Source organism: Dendropsophus ebraccatus, chromosome 2, assembly GCF_027789765.1.
Source record: "Dendropsophus ebraccatus isolate aDenEbr1 chromosome 2, aDenEbr1.pat, whole genome shotgun sequence".
Taxonomy (NCBI): Eukaryota; Metazoa; Chordata; class Amphibia; order Anura; family Hylidae; genus Dendropsophus; species Dendropsophus ebraccatus.
This window is the reverse complement of record NC_091455.1, coordinates 85,567,614-85,588,838: the sequence shown is the minus strand read 5'-3', so window position 1 is coordinate 85,588,838 and position 21,225 is coordinate 85,567,614. Positions and strand designations below refer to the sequence as shown.

The window sequence follows — 21,225 nt, the reverse complement described above, 5'->3', positions numbered from 1 at the left end:
CCTGCTTTTGCAGTGTATTTTATGAACAAATTCAGCCTGTCATTGCAAAGTACAATTAGTGGCGCAAAAAAAAGGGCTCATGTGGGTTTCAAGGTGAAAAAATGCAAGTGCTATGGCCTTTTAAGCACAAGAAGGAAAAAACAAAAATTGAATTTGGCCCAGTCCTTTAATGGTTAATACTCCACGCTGTAAAAGTATGGCATAGTAGTCAAGGCAGCCTGTTTTACATTTTTAAAATAAAAATCCCAACTGCTTTTTTTTTTTATTTCTTAAAAACATGGATTAAACTGCAATCAAAATATGGTATAAATATACTGTACATTTCAATGCAGAAAAAACAGCTCTACAGAAAGAAAACAAAAAAATATAGGGGACAGAATAGGGCAATACAAATTAAAACTATAACTACGTAAATTTTGTATTTCTGAAATAATACAGACCCTCTGAATATAATTAATGTATTCTCATTTAGCTATGTTGATGGGAAAAAAAATTATGGTTTTTGTAAGGTGAGGATAAGAAAGTGAGAAATAGGCTGTGCCCTTAAGGGCTTGAGAAAACCTTTACTTTTCCTTTTGATAAAAAGTTTATTGGATCGTCTCATAATGTCCTCAGTTATAACTGAGCTGTGTTCAAAGTGAATGTAAGATATTTGCATAATTTGCATATGTGAGCACATCATAACCAGCACATTGAAAAACAGTCTTTATAACGCCACCCAGGAGCATTAATCCTTAATGTGACCTTCCGTCTTTCAAGTCACTTTTGTGATGTTAGAAAACATTAATGAGCCGGCATTAGGAAGACAAAGATGATGGTGATTAAAAGAGATTTTCTTTGTTCTCCTACACAGAAGATCTTGAGGTTCACCTTGAACAGGTTTGTCATGCTCACTCCTCAGCTTAGAGAAAGTTAGACCTTTGTGCAATGCTGTCTTCTTCTAGCTGAAACAAAGTTAACTTTAACTAAATTTATGGGGACATTTTTCATTTTGTCATTGATAAACTGACATAATTTAGGCTGCAAATGCAATTTAGCATTAAGCCCTTAGTAATGGACTATGGAGGCAGCTATTTTGTATCTCTTCTGTAAAAAGTTTTATGATATCCACCTAAATGGAGACAGTAGATTTAAGGAGAGGGCTGGTCTACATGAAAATTTGGCTGCAGGCAGGAGGCGACATAATAAAGAAGCTGTGCCCCTATAGCTCTGCCTTACAGCTCTTGGACCTCCGCCAGCCTCTTGGAGTCCCTGTCACAACCCGACTGATGGATAGCTAGCTCAGCCAGTCAGTGACTAGGGTGGAACACTGCTGCAGTCACTGACTGGCTGAGCCAGCAATCCATCAGTTGGTCAGGTACTGTCTCCCATGACGACAACAGGGGATGGGTTGTGATGACAATGGAACCTGGGGGGAAATTCTAGCGGTGGCCAGGAAGCCTGTGAGGCAGTGCTGCTGGGACTTGGAAGCAGGTGAGTAGAGCTTCTTGCTTATGTACCGCCCCTGCCTGCAGCCAAATTTTCATTCTGCACGGAGTTCCCCTTTTAACTTGGACTGTGAGTTAATGGCCCTTTATATCAATCCTGGTACCTTTTTAGAATGTCTAAGCTTGGTCATCTTGCATGGCATTGAGAAAGGCATAATCTGGAACTTTGTTTTTTTTTTAATAGTATTGCAAATGACCCCCATATTTTCAGTCACTTAAAGGAGAAGTCCAGCCAAAATTAATTTTTGATATGTTATTACTTACGGAAAGTTATACAAATTTCTAATGTACATTAATTATGGGAAATGCACATATAGGGCTATTTTCCTTAATTTAGAAAATCAGGAAGTGTTAGAATTCTCTCAGATACAGTGACATCACGACCAAAGGTGTAATTCCTATGGAGTGTCCAGCAGGGGGCGCTCTATATGTAGAAGTCTATGGATTTCTATGTAATGTAATGTAGTGTACAGTATGCTTTATTGAATGAATACATCTATGGAATACTTTGGGGAGCAAGTGTCCTTGCTCCCCAAAGTATTGCATAAATGTATTCAATCAGTACATTAGGTTTATCACAGTAAGCCCGCCGATCCGCCGCACTCCCTCCAATCCGCCGCCAGCTGATCCGCCGCACTCCCGCCGATACACTGAACTACTGCTCCCATCATCTGCTCATTGTATTAGCAGGTGATGGGAGTCTAGCTGGGTTATGGCTATCACTTGCTGGGCACAGGGGGGAGCTGCACATCACACAGGAGCGCCCCCCCCCCTCCTCATCCTTCTGGGATACCTTCCCCCTATACCCCCCTATACATTACATAGAAATCCATAGAAACAATAAAGTCCCATAGACTTCTACATATAGAGCGCCCCCTGCTGGACACTCCATAGGAATTACACCTTTGGTCGTGATGTCACTGTATCTGAGAGAATTCTAACACTTCCTGATCTACTAAATTAAGGGAAATAGCCCTATATGTGCATTTCCCATAATTAATGTACATTAGAAATTTGTATAACTTTCCGTAAGTAATAACATCAAAAATTTATTTTGGCCGCACTTCTCCTTTTAAAAGAACATATAATTTCTAGAAATGGTATAATCATCTTTTATAAGAATGCAAGTTTCATTTGCTTTGGGACCAAATGTCACTGCAAGTTTACAATGAGGTGGAAAAGTGGCTTTTACCAACACTTAAAAATAAAGTTTGACATACACATATATATATATATATATATATATATATATATATATATATATATATATAGACAATATGGGGGTCACTCGCTGGAATCGCCATCTCCTGGGTCTGAGACGGTTGGCTCATTACAAACTTCTGCCCAGTCAGTGCTGTATGTTTTAGACTGCTCGCAGTCGGCTTTATTTGTCTGTCCAAGTTAAAACATAAGTCATAGGCTTTTCACATGAAATAAATCCTAGGCCGTCTAGCCACTGACTGCACAACACAGCTTCCCTTCTCAGCCCACTGCTCAACACTACCAATTCCTTTGGTCTCGCCAAGACTTCTTGGCTGCAGCTCCCATGGGCCGAGCACTGCCTGTGTTTTCCTACCCTCTGAAGTCTCTAATAGAGCTCCACCAGGTGGGTTTCAGAGGCTCTTTAGCTCTTGGAATGGAGTGGAGTATATGGACCTGCAGCTCACGCTGAACTACAATCCCCACTCCAGAGGCAGAGTACTGACTCTTCAAGTCACACCATGCTAATATATAGAAATATATAACCTGTTTTTTCTCCATAGGGACGAAGAATAAGCTCTTTGCAGTCATTATTTCTTTAAATTGCATTATTTGGATGTTACTGTAATTAAAATCATAAATAGTTTTTTCCTGTCAAATAACAGAAATAAGTACTAAAAGCTCATTTTGTTTAGGTCACAGGGGACGGAATTCTTTAATCTATTTCTTTATTTTCTTAAAAATCATTCAGCTTTTAGTTGTGTTGTATTTTTGCCGCAGTCTTGTTAGTTTTGGTTATTACATGTTCTAAAATGGTAAATACTTGCAATTAACTTCTCTTGTCTTAGAGCTTGTCTAGGGCTTTATTAAAAGATTACCTTAGCCCTTTGAAGACCAAGCCCAAAATGACCCAGTGGACTGCGCCAATTTTCATTTTTACGTTTTTTTCCCTCCTCCCCTTCTAAGAGCTCTAGCACTTTCATTTTTTTTTTATCTACAGGGCCATGTAAAGGCTTGTTTTTTACGGGAATAGTTGTACTATGTAATGGCGTCTCTCATTCTACCATAACATGTATGACAGAACCCCAAAATATCATTTATGAAAATATAAATTGGTGAAATTGGAAAAAAGAATGCAATATGGTAACTTTTGGGGGGTTCCTGTGTCTACGCAATGCACTAAACTGTAAAAGCAACGTGATACCATTACCGGACGTTTTGATCACATTACATTTTTTAAATATATAATGTAACAAAAAAAAAAAATCGGTAATCCTGGCGTTTTTTTTCCCCTCTTTTCGTTTACGCCATTCGCTGTACGGAATGGGAAAGGGGGGTGATTTTAACTTTTATTTGGGAAGGGGCTTTGGGCTATTGTAAAAAACATTTTAACTTTTTTTTTTCTTCCACACTTTTTAAGTCCCCTTGGGGGACTTTTACATACAATTATTAGAATACATGTACTAATCATTGCTAAGCCATAGGCATAGCATTGATCAGTGTAATAGGCGTTCTGCTGCTTAAGCCTGACTGTGGCAGACTCAATGAGCAGAGCGCCGAATGGACCGCACTAAGGGAGGTAAGAGAGCTCTGGCGGTCCGTGAAAGCAAGCGGGACCCCCGCAGTCACACTGTGGGGATCCCGATCGGTAAGTGACAGGAGCAGCTCCTGTCACTTAAACTTAACGCAGTGGTCATGCTGTGATTGCAGCGTTTAAGGGGTTAATGACAGGCTGCAACGATCGCGCTGCAGTCTGTCATTAGCAGTGAGGGCTCGCTGTTCACTGCAGCTTGCCTCCATCTGCTATGAAGCGCGCTCTGCTTCGGTGAGTGCTTCATAGCTCTCTAGAGACCCAGGACGTTGTCTGGGGGTTAAATAAAGTGTTTCCATAGGATTAAAAATCTGACATACCTAAAAGCTACTGACAGTGCATAGATTGAGCCGTTGCTCTATAATTCTCATTCAGCTAGCCTCAGGCTACATAAAGGAGGAATTTTTTTATTTTATTATATTTTATTACAAATATTAACATGTTTTGACATTAACTCCAATGGATATTAAAGCAAATTCGTATAAATATGTAGGCCTGGCAACCCCCAAAACAACTGTTCTCAATTGGTCAAATGTCAACAAGATATTTCGTTTAGCTACTCTGGTTCCCAATGGGCTTAATAAAACCATTGAGAGTATCAAATGAGGGTCCTTTTCTTCCGTTGTAGTTTTATATCATTGTATGGATTGTTCTATGTATGGTATTTTGTGGTGTACTTTTCCTTTGTCCGTTTTTGTTGCTTCGTCATTTCCTGTCTCTGCACATTTAAATATCACGTTAAACATCTCTATATATGCACCTGATGAAGAGGCCGGCTTGGCCTAGAAACGCGTTGTGATGAAGCCTTCTTTTATTGTTTTAATATCATTTTTAAATTAAAGTTTTTATAAGCTATATACTTAAGCATCCGATTGTAGTTGGCTGCGCCTGTTGCACCTGTCTTTCTGGAGTGGAGGTCTGCATCTTACTGTTGCTAGATACTGAAAGAACATATAGAAATTAAAAAAAAACTAATTTCTTTTTAAATTTATATTATATATATATATATATATTAGCAGAAAACAAAATAGTTTTCGGAGTACCTTTTAAACCCTTTAACGACACAGGACGTACATGTACACTCTGGCATCGCTAGGGGAGTTCGTAGGGGAGCCGTGCGACGACCCTGCTCTGAACCACCGCAATGCATCTGCTATCTGCAGCCCGGGACCGTGCAACTGCATTTAAATGGCTATTTCCCCCCATCCATGGTGGTCTACACCGCCGGCCATCCCCCCAGCCCCCAGAGACACGATCACGGAGGAGTGGTCCCTCCATCTTGTCTGGCTGGGGGTCTGCGCTGTAATGGCACTGATCCCGGCTCGGCAATCTGGTGGTCTAGTGGTCCTGGCTGCAGCAGGCCTGAGCAATAGATATCCAATGTAATTCATCTATGCAGTATATATGTACTGCATAGATCTCAGTGAGAGATCAATGAAGTTATACTAGACGTCCCCCAGTGTCTAAAAAAAAAAAAATAAATAATAAAAAAAATCCCCTCCCCTAATATGTTTGAATCACCCCCTTTTCCAATTTTATAAATAAAAATAAATGAATAAAGAAATAAACATGTTAGGTATTAATACATGCGTGATTGCCTGAACGAATAAATTATTACATTCCTTCTCTCGCACGTTAAACGGCATAAGCACAAAAAACCCTCCCAACATGCAGAATTGTGCATTTTTGGTCACATCAAATCCAGAAAAATTTAAATAAAAAGTGATCAAAAAGTTGCATATGCGCAAACAAGGTATCGATAGAAAGTACAGATCATGGCTCAAAAATTTACACCTCACATAGCCCCATAGACTAAAAAATAAAAGTGTTATAAGCATAGTCATAGAGCAATTTAAAGGAAGTTTTTTTTACTAGTTTTTACTAGTTTAAAAGCCATCAAATAAAATAAAAGTTACACAAGTTATATATTGTGGTAATTGTACCAATGTACCAACTTGAAGATTATACATAACATGTCCGTTTTACCCTAGGGCAAACGGCATAAACCCCACCCCCACCCCCATATAAAAAAAAATTGAGTTTTATTTTTAATTTCATCACAAATATAGTTGATTTGGTTTTTTTGTTTGTTTCACAGCATATTTTATGCAAAAATTAAGTTTGCAATCGCAGGGGGGAGATCCGTCCTTCTGCTCGTGCCGGGCCTCAGCGTCGCAATGATGCTGGTCCCGGCTTGGCAATAGATTGCTTTTATCTGCATCAGGCCAGAGCAATGTGTATATAAACAGCATTGATCTCTATGAGAGATCAGTGCTGTGTATATACAAGTCCCACAGGGGGACTTCTAGTTAAAGTAAAAATGTTTTTTTATTAATAAAAAATCCCCTCCCCTAATAAAAGTCCAAATCACCCCCCTTTTCCCATTTTATAAATATAAATAAACACATTTGGTATCACCGCGATCGTAATTGCCCGAACTATTAATTAATCACATTCCTGATCTCACACGGTAAACTTCGCAAGCGCAAAAAATTCCAAAGTACAAATTTCCGCATTTTTGGTCGCATTAAATCCAGAAAAAATAAAATAAAAAACGATCACAAAGTCGCATGTGAGCAATCTAGGTACCGATAGGAAGAACACATCATGGCGCAAAAATTGACACCTCATTCAGCCCCATAGACCAAAGGATAAAACCGCTATAAGCCTGGGAATAGAGCGATTTGAAGGAACATATATTTGTTAACAAGGGTTTGAATTTTTTACAAGCCATCACATAAGATAAAAGTTATACATGTTACATATCAGTGTAATTATAACAAATTGAGGAACATATATAACAAGTCAGTTTTACCACAGGGCGAGCGGCGTAAACACGAAACTCCCTGAAATGAAAGAAAATTCCTTTTTTTTAAAGAAAAAAAAAAAAATTGACAGCGCAAATTATTTTTTTTCCCGGTTTCGCAGTATATTTTATGGGAAAATAAAGTCTGTCACTGCAAAGTACAATTGGTGTCGCAAAAAATAAGGGCTCATGTGGGTCTCTAGGTGAAAAAATGCAACTGCTATGGCCTTTTAAACATAAAGTGGAAAAAATAAAAGCTCAAAAACAAAAATTGGCTTTGACCTTAAGGGGTTAAAGGGTTAAGCAAGCAGTTTGTTCATACCTTTTATATTGATCGGCTGCGTATTTCAGAATTTAACATTTTTTGAACACCCTACTAGACCACCAGGTACTGGAGAAACAGCGTTTTAAATGTAGCTGTCAACTTTGACAGCTGCATTTAAAAAGCTTATTAGCGGGCATGGCGATTGGACTGTGCCGACTAATAACCGCGCTCCCGGGCTGCATATAGTACCAAGATCTCTGGGTTCATAGCTGGGTCGCCGCACGGCCTCCCTCTGAACTCTCTTAACGACCTCAGGGCGTAAATATACATCCGTGGTCGTTAAGCGGTTAAAATGAATGCATTTTAGCACATGGGAAATCTAATATTGGCCCAGAATGATGTCTTAGTTGTATTTGGAAAATGTCCATGGCGTTTCTGCCAGGACTGATGCTGATTTTGTGAAAGAACAAGGGAGAATTTTTGATCCTGTCATTTCACATTCCGGTGTCTTAATATAGCTGCCGAGATATGGATTGCACTTTTGTTCTCCACACAGAGATATTTACAAATCGCAAATGGTACAAAGATAAATGGCAAAGTTAATCATGGAAATGAGCTATGAACTGGGGAGAGCACAATATAATTTGTCCGTATAAAATTGAATTACAGATCCAAAGTTAATTGCAGAAATAGCAAAAAAAAAAAAAAGTCTCTCTGCTGCCTTATTGCTTTACTGTTTCAAGAAAGCATTTGTTCTTTTTATTCAGATGAATGCATGACACCTCCTGTGTCATATTACGTTGTGGTTACTTGAAAAGTATTCTATTAAGGTAGATGGCAGACAGTTTTCCAGGAAATATATTATTTTAAGAAATGTAAAAATGGTTGCAAATTCATGGATTCGTTGCAGAGAATTCTCGTAAATCGTCCTAAACAATTAAAAATGTATATTAAAAAAAAACTCATATGCAATATGAAAAAAAATGAACCCATATATGATTTGTAAATGTTCTAAACTTTAAAAAACATATCTGAATTTAAAAACAAGTAATTTGACAAACCTATTTACTTCTGGAAGTACTAAAGGCTAAACTCCATTTTTTATGTATTCTAATTGGTGGATAATCATACTACAGTGCATTACAGCTGCTTTATTTCTTTTGGCCCTCGTCGTCTCCAGATCTGTTATGACAGGTATTACATTTGCTGCTGCTGACACTGCATTCTATGCGATGAGGATGTGTCCACTCAGTAATCAATCAATCATTTTAAAGACTTTGAGGGGTGCAGTATTAGTAGTGGGGTGATGACATGGCCATCTAACATACAGGCCCCTCAAATCCCCTTTGGAACCGACACTAATGGTTGCCTTCAACAAGTTTTAAATCATCAACCGCTGGCCGCGCATCACTCTGTGCAGTAGCTGATTTGTGGCCGATGGCTGACTAAAGGAGTACTCCATTGTCATTATATAGGAAATAATAAAGCTCTTATGCTTACCCCTCCCACTCTCCCGGTGTCCTCTTGCCCTGTCTCTGGGTCCCCGGCTGACCACTGCCACTGAGGAATCAGTCTCTGCATATTCTAATGTTTTATGTCTATAATTCCTTTGAGTTGGTATATATCTTCAAGAATAACTAGTAAACAAACCCTGTGTAGTTTGAGCTATTATCGTTTGAAAAATCGTTAAATCGTTCGGATTTCAACGATAATTGTTTCATGTAATAGCAGGCAACGATTAAACGACCAACGAGAAATCGTTGATCGTTTAATAGGATCCGGACCTATTTTTATTGTTTGATCGTTCGCACATCGTTCGGTGGAATAAGAATTCTCAGCTGAAATGTACGCAATACCGCCGACTAAACGACCGCAAGAACGATCATAAATAAAGATCATCGTTCCATGTAATTGGGCGAACGATTTCGGGTCGTTTGCCTTAGCGGTCGTTTAAGATCGTTAATCGTTAGTCGTCGAAAAATTGCTTGGTGTAATAGTACCCTATCTCTTCTTCCTATTCTTCCTTTTCCATCTCCTCCTTATCAGGGCCCTATTACATGGGCCTTTTATTAGCCAGATGCTATGTGTAATAGGGCCAGTGATCAGCTGACAAGCTAGCTTTGTAGCTGATCAGGTCATTTTTTTTTTTAAACTCGTTTATTAAAAGTGTCAGGCATCGTAAATACATACAGAATATATGTTCGCATACAGGAAGACATGAATACAAAAAAGTTCCGCAAGAGTATAGTCCAAGTTATGCGTCCAATTCCAGTTACGAGGCAAGAAGCATACTACAGAAACATCAACATAAAGCAAGGTCAGAACATACCCAAGAACACTTAAAAGAATGAGCTAAAGAACTCCGCAACTCACCGTTGAATTAAGAATATCTTATCAGTACATAAAAGAGGAAAGAAAAGTAAAAGTAAACATTGATCAGGTCATTTTGAACGGCTCAAAAAAAAAAAAAAAGAAAGAAAAGTGTGCCAGCTACATGTCTCCCATGTAAATGGGCATATGTGTCCGGCAGCTGATTGCAATAAGGGGACACTTTAACAATCTTAACAGTGATTGTTCATGCAGCCCACCATGCATGATCACCAAACCATGTATAAGGGCCTATTAAACAGACAGATTTATCTGACAGATCATTGAAGCCTAAGCCTGGAACAGACAGTAAACAGGTAGCAGCTAATAAAGAAAAGACCGAGATTTCTCCTCTTTTGAAATCCATCTCTGGCTTTGGTTTCAAAAATCTGTCAGATGATGTTGTCTTGAGACATGGATTTCTTTCACATCTCTAACTTAGTATGTACCGTAGGTTGTTTTCTACATATAGTTACCAGACACACAAAGAGCGGTGGCCTGCTAGAACACATGGCAGCAACCCAAAGGCCTATAATGCCCTGTTTACATGGACCTGTGAAAGTGCAAACAAACATAGATTGTGATGCCATTGTAAAAAATGTAGATAAAATATACCTCATTTGCAAAAGTGATAATGGACACAGAGCATGAGACTAGTCTTAGTGGTTCTGAATGAATTCTCAGAAAAGATAATTATGGGAATAAAATGCTCATGGATTCAGGAAACCTTTTCCCCTAATGTATTTCCTATAACCCTTTTGTTAATACTGACCACAGCCATTAGTTTCCATTCATTTTTAAGTATGGGAATTAGAAATCTCAGAAGCTGTCCAGCCATGACATCATCTGGCACTCGTTACACTTATTGTAATTTCTCTTTAGTTTACAGTTACAATTTGTAATGAGAGCTTCAGTGTTTGGACAAAAGTTGGGCACATGTACACCCTGGTATCAAGCCAAGGGAGTTCAGAGGGGGGCCGCAGGTCTCTCTGCCTGTCAATAGTCCCCCCGTGATGGCAAGCTGTGACTAGTCTAGTGACTAGTTGCCGCCCCTCTCCCGATCCTTGCACAGCATAATAAAACTTCTTTTTCCTCTTTGTAGAGCTACTGCTGCTGCGGCTGATATGCTCCGTGAGCTGCACAGTAGATCTATACTGTGCTACTGGGAACCATATCAGCGCAATCGTGCTAATAGGTTCCCTTTTAAGTCTATGTCCATGTTCTCAATTACACTGTGTATGTGTTTTTATAGGGTTTCTGTAAGGACTGAAAAATGCTAGAAGAAAAACATGTTAAAAATGTGACAATAAAATACCACCAAAATTCCCATTAAAAAATTTAAAAAAAAAACACAATGTCAAGCATATCTCATGACAAGTGTTTAGGAGTGTGTGTGTGTGTGTGTGTGTGTGTGTGTGTAGGAGCCCTAAGAGAAGCTCACCGTTTAATATCTGAACCTGTCAGTATCACAGCCACTGAATTTCCTGTATTAATCTATTTCATACAGCATTATTTTGTCGTCCTATGTCATCATGACATTTAATGCCAGCAGCAAATCAGGATTCGCTCAGAGAGGTTGAATGTCTTATAACAAGATGTTCAGTACGAGTTTCAGATTTATTCTGCCATAACCATATTTTTTCTTACTGTCCTTGCTGTAATACTGCATTATTACATTCTGCCTGGTGAATTGATTGCTTCTATCTATGTAACCTTACAAAGCAAGAAAACATCAGAAGTAGAATGAAGGAGTACTGTAACCTTGGTATTAATTATGATCGGGGCCTGAAAACTCCAGGATGTTCTATTCTGCATTCCTGGCTTCTTTCAATCTTTCTTATAAATCGTGATGTTGGAGCATTCTTTTTAGTTACCGTAATTCATCGGCCTGTGAGCAAAGGTTTTCTTGTACTTTTGAGTATGCATTTGAAGTGCACCTGCTGTTGATGCTTACAGAAGTGAAGTTTTCTGTGGTTTTTTTGTCTATCGTTCCAAAAAATGGCAGTGGTGATTGGATCAAACGACTTTTACACCGAGGTATGGATAGCTTGAAATGTTTTTGTTCCCACTAGTTATTTTTATCATTTCAGAGAATCGGATGCTACTTATCTCTAACATTTAGACTTTTTTGCTTGGATCGTAGAAATTACCCCTATATGTACACCCACCCTTTATGACTTCGGATAGAGCACTAACGCATCACTGTGGGGTCTCCGATTCAGGTAACTGCAGGAGGCTCCATATAAATGGAACTGAGTGACGGTTCCTGAGATTAGACCCCCAGCTGTCATAGTGTGATACTATATTTTAGAGTTACTTCATGAGATTAAATACAAATAGACATCCACAGCACTATGTGTATCCGTGCATCCCTTGGAGCAGTTCTCCACCAATAAAGTCCAATTAGACCAAAAGCAACACACAACTATGAATGGGCAGGTATGAACAGGCTGCACCACAAAAATCCATTGAAATAAGCCATTTTATTAGAATACCAAATTCATCACTGGCCCTGATATGATCAAATCATCCCCACTCACAACCAAAGTATGGTAACTCTTGATGAAGTCCCTCCCCACATCTCCCATACAGATAGTATTAGTACTAGGGATGGTCCGAACCCTCTGAGGTTCGGGTTCGTATGAACCCAAACGCTTGGCATCAGATTCCCGCTGTCTGCCTGCTCCGTGGAGGGGGCGGATACAGCGGGAGGACCGCCTGGAAAACTGAGATACAGCCTATGGATATCGCTGTATCCCAGTTTTCCAGGTGGTCCTCCCGCTAGATCCGCCCGCTCCATGGAGCGGGCAGACAGCGGGAATCATTTCCGAGAGTTCGGGTTTGTACGAACCCGAACCGAACTCTGTTCGGACCATCCCTAATCAGTACCCTTTTTATGCTCTATAGCACTTTTTTTTTGCACCCGTACTTGACTCATTCACCTGTGTATTGCACTATTTTGATATACTTACATGGGATTATTTTACTATTTACTGCCGGTTTCCATGCTTTAGTTGCGAGTTGGGACCATTTGGCTGTAACAGGATTGCTGATGAATTTGGTATTTCTAAGTGTTTTTATGGTATTGTGGTCTAATTGTATTCTAATAAAGTTAGTAATAAACATGTCTAATAAAGATGTTTTGTTTCAAATTTTTGAGGTGCAGCCCGTTCATACCTGCTCATTCTTGGTTGTGTGTTGCTCATGGTTCTTTCTGAGCTGGTGGACTAGCACTCATATTAAACATGAATGCCTGCCAAATTATTTATTATAAACAATTACAAGAGTCCAGTGTACATGTGTATAGAGTGTAGCTTGTTTTGTACAACTTCTTATAAAATCATCAAAATGTACAAAATAGTAGTAATATGTAAATGTAATGTAAAGTTTTTGTTAAACATATTCAGGAATTTAGTTGTTTTTTTTTATTTTAAAATCTTAAAATCTTGCAGTTTACATTTTGGCCACTAGGCCTAAAACTAAACTGAAACTTCCTTCCTGTAGAGATCATTTTCCAGCAGTGCTCTTCAAGGCAGTATATAGAGAACAGAGGTACACACTATAGCTGTTGCTCACATCTCAGCCCCCCTCCTGCCCACAGAGCATGCTCACATATGTGTCCCATTAAGGGTGCGTTCACACCTACAGGATCTGCAGCAGATTTGATGCTGTGTTCAGTTATTTAAATGAAATCTGCTGCAGAAAATCTGCTGCAGATCCTGTAGGTGTGAACGCACCATTAAGGAATAGGATTTGATGTCAATGCCCTTGAGGCTTTCTGTATAGCATGTCCCTAAATGCTATTGAAAACACCTGAGAAGAGATGGCTGCTCCAATAAAAATGTGCTACAAATAAAATAAAAGTTTATAATCAGAATATAGAAACAGATTAGAAGAAAGAACACTGCCCAGTATTTGGCTCTGATTAGTGAAAACAAATCTAGGCCATACATTTTTTTAAAGGGTTATTCCTGTCTCATCTTATTATCATCTATGCATAGGATAGAGGGTAACAAGCTGTCCATTGGTGTGACCTTTGTTGTGCAATGGTGTATCCTCTGTGTAATTAATGTAGAGTTATGATGTACTGTACAATAGACAGTGTTGGGCAAGGTTCACATTTCTGCTGGGGCACCATTCGGAGTCTCCATCGGAAAGTCTAGTCACCAGCAGGCGGTTTTGGGGTGGGACAGTGCTTCTGTGTTCCAGAGCAAGGATTACAATGCTAACAGCATGGGAACGGCGCTGAGGAGGAAGGCAAGAGACGTACCTTCCTACTTGGTTCCCCGTGCACAGAAGGGGGCTATTACCAGGTTACCTTGGTCTAACCCGATAGTTCCCCTTTAATCTTTACTGGCAATTTATAGTCATGTGGAATTGCTGATGAAGAAGGAAATAACCTCTTTGTATGAGGTCAATGAGAATTAAAATGTTGCATCATTTTATGTAATATTTAATTTTGAATATTTTTCTAAGGTAAAATATCTATTTTCCAGAGAACTCTGAGAGATGCTTTTATAATAAATCCTTGTTGGATACTTGGTAATACCATATTTTATTGCTATATTTTTACTGTGCAGACTTGCATTTCTACATGACCCTTTCATATAACTTTAAGGTCTAAATGAGAAAATATGAGCATTTTTAACAATTCATTTATATTGTACTGCTGAAAGTAAGTTTCTTATTTGTACCTATGCCTGTAGTTCAGCATATGGCTGTAGGAACCATGGATCATTTATCATTGAAGAGAAAGCAACACAATTAAAATACAACGTTACAAAAATGTACTCATGGGTTACCAGGGAATATTAAATCGCTTCTCATTCATTTTGTTCCTTCACTTAATGTTCAAACCAAAAACCTAACATGAAATCTTAAGACATTCTCACTGTAGAAAGTGACCATTGAGACCACTCACCACATAGCTCGAAAAGCAGACTGTAAGGTATTTCATGCTGTTCAATAGGTTTCTATGCCTTCAAATCGGATAAGAAGTATTTATAACAGTGGACGTATTACATGCCCTATGTCTGCCCTATTGTTTTAACTATGTTATGACATTATATATAGCATTAAAACTCTATTGAGTATAGAGTAAAATATTCTGAATTATGTAATTTAGTTTCACTCGACTAGACACGGGAAAAAACCTTAATACTGAGCAAAAATATGAGAACTGTGGTCTTGACCCAAAAGTCACGGCAGGTTCAGCCATCAGTATGATGTGTATAGGGCCCTCCTGACAATCCACTGACAGATGATGTCGGTGGAGATAAGGGTTGGGCGTGATGAAACATTGTTGCCTGACCCCTTTGTTCTTGGAGAAAGAAGCAGTCAGCAGTCTAGGTGTGGAGATCTCAGGAATGTTCAGTTGTACCAATAGTTCCTGAACTTCCTGTGTATGGGTTAAACAGTTATGAAGATCTATGTCCACCTTTGCGTTTCAAGGGAGAATCCCATCTAGTAATGTCATGTGCTATCCACAGGATAGGGGATAACATGCTGATTGGTGGGTTCTGGCAACTTTTAACCCACCAATTCATAGAGCAGAGGTGAAATGTCCTCAGTACTTTATTAGTTCTCTGTGAGGTGTCCAATCTTTGGCGAGTGCTGGGTTGCCTAAAGTGTATGGGTTCCTTAACAATGGATTATGTACAATCCACAATCTGTTTGCATCTTAACACAGAATAAGGCAGATTTACTGTTGCCAATGCACCATTACTCTGGGGCTATTTGTCTCAAAGTGGCTTTAGTGACTTATGCCATATTTATATACATTTTACATATTATTTAGACATTTTAAACCTCAAAAGGGAATAAAGCTTCATGTAAAACAAGGTTATGATTTTTTTTATATATATAATTTTGCCAAATTTATGGTGTAACATTTTGGTATAAAGTGAGGGTCCCTTTAAATGTCCAGATAAATCACTAAATTACTTTTTTTTTTCCAAATGATAGGCATTTAGACTATGCAATAAATCGCTATGAGTTGTTAATGCAATTGTAATGTAATCATAAATATGATTTTAATTGCGTTCCTATATACTGTGAATGATCATAATTATGTGCGTATCTACATTGAGAACAATCAACAATGTTTTTGGAGGAGATCAACAAAGATCAGCAAACAAATTTTCATTTGTTTGAACGTTGCTATGTTTACACCTGTAGAATATCACTTAAATTCGAACAATTTAATGATTTTGTTGCATGATAATCGGCCCATGTAAAAGGCCCTTAAGCCAACTAATAGTTGGTCTATACTTAAGGCCCTCTTCCACGGAACGATTATCCACCGTGTTCGTCCGATATCGGCCGCTACAGACGATAATCGTCCCGTGGAATAGAGTGCAACGATCAGCCGACATCGTTCATGTCGGCTGATCGGTGCAGTCGCTTGTTTTTCAACATGTTGAAAAACAAGCGACTGATACAGCAACGATCTTCTGCTGTCGCTCCGTTGAATAGGAGCATCGGCAGCAGACGCTGCTTTATCCTATGGGCTGCCCGGACGATCAGCGATCAGCCCGCCCGCACTCACCTCGCTGTAGCCGAGTTGAATAGCGGCGGCAGCGAGCGAGGAGCAAACGAGCGCTGAGCGTGCTTGTTTGCTCCTCTAGACGGCCCGTGGAATAGGGCCATAAGACTTAAATGTGTAAGGGCTGTATTACACTGCACGATTTGCAGGGGGAGGCAAGCTTCCCTCTCGTTCCCCTGCTTGCTGTATGTGCAATTTTATGCACAGACAGTGAGTCGGTAACAGGCAAAGTGCGGGCCATAATCGTTTGGTGTAATAGTTTCTTAAGAATTAAATGGAATTAGTAAGTCTGCCCTATAGTATCCAGACTACAATCTAAATATATATGTGACTCTGCACATTTTACAGATCTCTATTATGTGACTTGAATATTCTTTTTCCATCAACAACACCTTATTTCCTCTGCTTTAAAACTCATATGTAGCATTTGCCTCACTATGTGCTGTTCCCACACTATGTTGTATTACTATAGTAAATCTCCTTTATGGAGCCCATAAAGCTTTTTCTAATAACCAAATTGATTGATTCTGTAAAACATAACACTGAGCTATTAGAATAGGTCTTAGTATTAGAATAGGACGTAGCAACGCTGTTACTTTTGTCGGTATAGAAAAAACTTATAAACTCTACGTTAAAAATAGGGAAAAGAGCCTGGCACACAAAACAGCTATTTGTGCTGAGAAATTACTGATGTGTCTGCCTGTCTTTGAACCTTTATTCACTTATAGGGATTAAGATGTCAGTGGATCTCAATTAGAAATAGAAACTCCATCTTGACATTTATTTCTCTTTATGCCCTGGGTTAATGTAATTTTTATATAGTGACTATATTTTTTTATGGCATGCCAGTGCCTGGGGGATTGCTCAGCCCATAGAAGATAGCAACGGTCTGTTGCTATCTAGGTCTTTTGTCTTTAACATGTTAGAAGGCAACGATCAGCTGACATGAATGACGGTGGCTGATCGCTGTCTTTCATCACACGAGACGATTATAGTCCGAATACGGACAATAATTGTTTCGTGTAATAGGGCCTTAAGTCTCAGATAAGTGTGTCTGTTCCTAAATTTTCCAGAAATTCAGCCTTATATACCAGTAGGACGTCTGAAATGAGGCATCAGAAGGGCTTTGTTGTATTTCTGCCTTAAGTTCTGTTAATTAAAATTATTTTTAATTAAAATGCATATATTTTTTAATAATTGGACTTCATTTACTGATATTTTGTTTTTTTCCCCCTTTTTCAGCATCAAAATGGTACTGATGTGGACAAGTGGAGATACCTTTAAGACCGCTTACTTTATTCTCAACCAAGCACCTTTCCAGTTTACAATCTGTGGCCTCCTGCAGGTTCTCGTAGACCTTACCATTTTGCTGCAGGTGTACGTATATAGCGTATACCCTCAGAAGCCAGTGTCACACACCACACATGTTACCAGTGCCAAAGCTTTGTGATGAAGAGAACATGTACTGTCTGATCACGTGCTTCCCAATTATAGAACTCCTGCACCAATAATGCACATGTTTATTGTTGTGTGTGTGTCTCGGAAGCGCTTTACTCACCAATATAATCATTCAGTGTTTTTGTTTCCAAAGATTTTGCACAATGCTGTTACTCATATCCACTGTCAGCACCAATGCTTTACAAGCTATTGCTCTCCTCAAGTGTAAATGCATTAAGCACCAAACATTGGGCTGGAATCTGAAGTGTATGCTCACTTGTATGCATGTGTGTACATTTAACTGAAAAGGCATTATTTGATCCAGTATAATCTGTATTTTAGAATTTTATTATTTCTTATTAACAGTATCAAGCTAGGGCAGTAGGCAGAGTTTTGCTGACACCCCCCCCCCCCCCCCAACAACATTGTCGGTTTGCATTTAAGGGCATCTAAACAATAAGGGCAGTCAGTTCTGCTGCTATAGGGCCCAACAGAGAGGGGTAAATGAAACCAGACTAAGGGTCCTTTTCCATGTGTTGATCTCTTGCCCAAGGGCCGCTGCAAATGAGCGCCGATCAGCGAGATCAGTGTTCATTTGCAGTGCTAAAAACACAATGTTTGCATGCCCAATGCACTGCTGTTTGTGATCCAGCATCCTCTTCACCGGCTCTCCTGTCCAGCTTCTGTCTTCAGGCCCTGTCTCCTCTGGCTGTCAATCGTTCTGGAGTAGGTGGGGCCTAACGACAGCAGCTGGACGGAAGAGCCGGTGAAGAGGATGCCGGATCACAAGCAGCAGCGCACTAGGTAAGTATTCACTTCTGTGTGATCTGCAAACTGGTAGCACAAATATATGTATATCCATTCTGTCAGTGTGCCTTTATCGTTATCAGCCTCAAATCTCCTGTTTAAACAGGAAGATGTGTTTCCAATCATGAGAACGATCAGCTGAGGATCAGGCATTTTCCCTGTCCTCAGCTGATCGGTGTCACTTTAACAAGGGACAGTTATTGGCTGCAGTAGTGTTTGTAGCAACACTCCTGATAATAGTCCCGTGTAAGAGGCCCTTTACTGGATTACCTGACCCCCCTGCCTGATAAGTGGCAATCTCCTAGATCGGCACTGGTTTATACACAGATCTGTATTGGGCAGGCAGGGCTGTGCAAACAGTTGCTGTACTATTTGTGCAGCCCCATGCTGTCATCATCTGTCGGCCTCACATACCCTTTTACACAGGGCAATATGCAGCCAATGAACAAGGATTTTTGAACCTGTCAAAATCCTGTGGTCAGCCAAAGAACCAGCGTTTGCTTGTTTTTTTCGGCTTATTACTAAGCCTTTTACATAGGGCATTCATTGGCTTGTTCAGCTGTTCGTTGTCCCTCTTCAATCATTCCATTCTCCTTCTAAGGATGGATTGGTGAATTAAACTCCTTATTTGATATAGGGGCATAAAATGATATGCGCAAACACATATCCCATTTAGCCCTGTTGTAAGGTTGTAGAGACAACCTGCCAGTTATGTCTCTGAATGGATAAAGGTGCATCATTTTGGCACACTATCAGTCAGAAATATATATTATAACCTTGCTGCTGACTAGTCAGATGACCACAAACGCCATTATCGGTGTAAACCTATGCCAGACATTTGCTCTTTCTGTTCAGGTAGAGTAAAACACTTGTTTCGGTACAACTCTTCTATGGGTTAGTATTTCTTCCACCGCATGCTATAATGTGTAAGTGTGGATGTAAGTTATAAGTTCTTGGATGTATTTGCATTGAATTTGCACCATTATTGTACAAATATAATGGAAACGTGTTTAAAGTTTTACCTGTGCTTAGGTGGTCCCTTTAAGTGGGACACCACACAGTTTATCAGCAATCCAGTTATGGGTGGCATGTCTACCCTTGTCTATGGTCAAGGCCTTCACATGAATGTTACCATACACACATGATGATTTTTACCTGTAAAATGTTACTTACAATATGCATGAGTTTCATTCTCTGATTATTCAGTATAACGCTTGTTACAATGCCTTGCCAGACCACAAAGATTGTCTGTTTATTATTCATACACAAATGGTACATGATTTTCATTTTTATTTAACATATGCATTTTTTTTAGGGTTTGGGTTTTTTTCTTATGAATTGTAATATTTTTAATGGGGTTTTGTTAAAATGTATATATTAATGGAAGGAGACGGGTATGGCTACAAGGGCTCTGTTCACACTAGTGTCCGACATTACCAGAATATTATGAGAGTTTTGTACTAGTAATGTGACCTAACAGACTTAAATTAATTATGCTATTCTGACTGTTGGAAAGAATGGCAACCTGAAGGAACAGACCTTATGGCAGTGTGCACATAAGATTTATGCTTTTATATTATCTATGGTATGCATCAGATATTTTATTCTTTAAAATGGTGTACAAGTTGTTTCAGAGCTGTACATTGGATAAACCAAGGTGACAACTTGATTATAATATTATCAGGTTTAATGGGGACAGATTGTCATTACTGTGATAACATGACATTAAAAATGGAAGACTTTGCTATAGTTAAAAATACATGATGCCTGTTTAGTATATTAGAGTGGTTGCCTGTACATGTTTAATAAAAGTTACTTGACATACAGTAGTCTTTCTGGTAAAGAGAAATTTCAATTTGGAATTTACCTTGTGATGGGAGTTACATTCAAAATATAGAGGGACAATAAAGAGGGACAATAAGAAAATATATAATCTAAAAATTATTTAATTTTATATTAAGATTTTTTTTCTTTTTGTTATAATTTTTCAATTTAAAGTTCGCTTGTAACACTTTATGGGGCATTTGTAAAGTATATCACTAAATGCTTTTAACAAAGCAGAAGCTCAAACATGACTGCCAACATAATAATGTAAAAAGAATGAATGGGGGGTATCAGAAAATTGGAATTAGGTGACGCATGCCCTTTTTAAATGGCATAATATTTCTATTCTTGATTGTAACTGGAGCTGTTAAAGGATTTCACCGTTAGGATTCCTATTTTCAAAATAAAGGAACGATTTCCCTTGAACGTTGACAATCGGGTCCACTTGATTTGAGGTCCTCTTGGTGTTGAGGGAGGCACCCCTGTGCAAGGAGAAAGCCAGAGACCTTGCTGCCTTTGTCTATTGATCAGTAAGGGGTTGCTGCGATCAGATCACAAATAACCATATTATTATGGCATATCCTAGACATAAGATAGAAATTTTCCTTTAAATTTACTGTGGGACATTCAGGCTGCTGTAATCTGAAACTTGTCAGTAGCATCCAGTATGTTTGGGGAATGAGTAGAGCTTATTTTAGGATCCATAAAACATTACTTTAGATATTTAAAACCCATTTTGCTTTAATAAGCTTCAGACATTTGCTCCCCGGACATGTTTAATTATTTTAATTCCACCATCAGTTCTGAACAATTTTTATTTTTTTATAAATGATTCTATATTTATATGTTAAATTATTTTAACTGGGGTGAAGTCTTTATAGCCTGTGAAGCTGACAG

General features: G+C 38.9%; 1 protein-coding gene across 2 annotated transcripts in view; it reads left to right on the top strand.

Annotated features, from left to right (window-relative positions):
• The window catches only part of SLC66A2 (solute carrier family 66 member 2), an 87,505-nt gene extending 67,172 nt beyond the window's left edge, over nt 1-20,333 (top strand). For both annotated transcript variants that reach the window (XM_069957896.1, XM_069957897.1), the window contains one exon: nt 17,503-20,333. In XM_069957896.1, the coding sequence (XP_069813997.1) occupies nt 17,503-17,710 (208 nt within the window). In that variant the 3' untranslated portion in view covers nt 17,711-20,333. The remainder of the gene's footprint in view (nt 1-17,502) is intronic.
• Nucleotides 20,334-21,225: the final 892 nt, after the last annotated feature.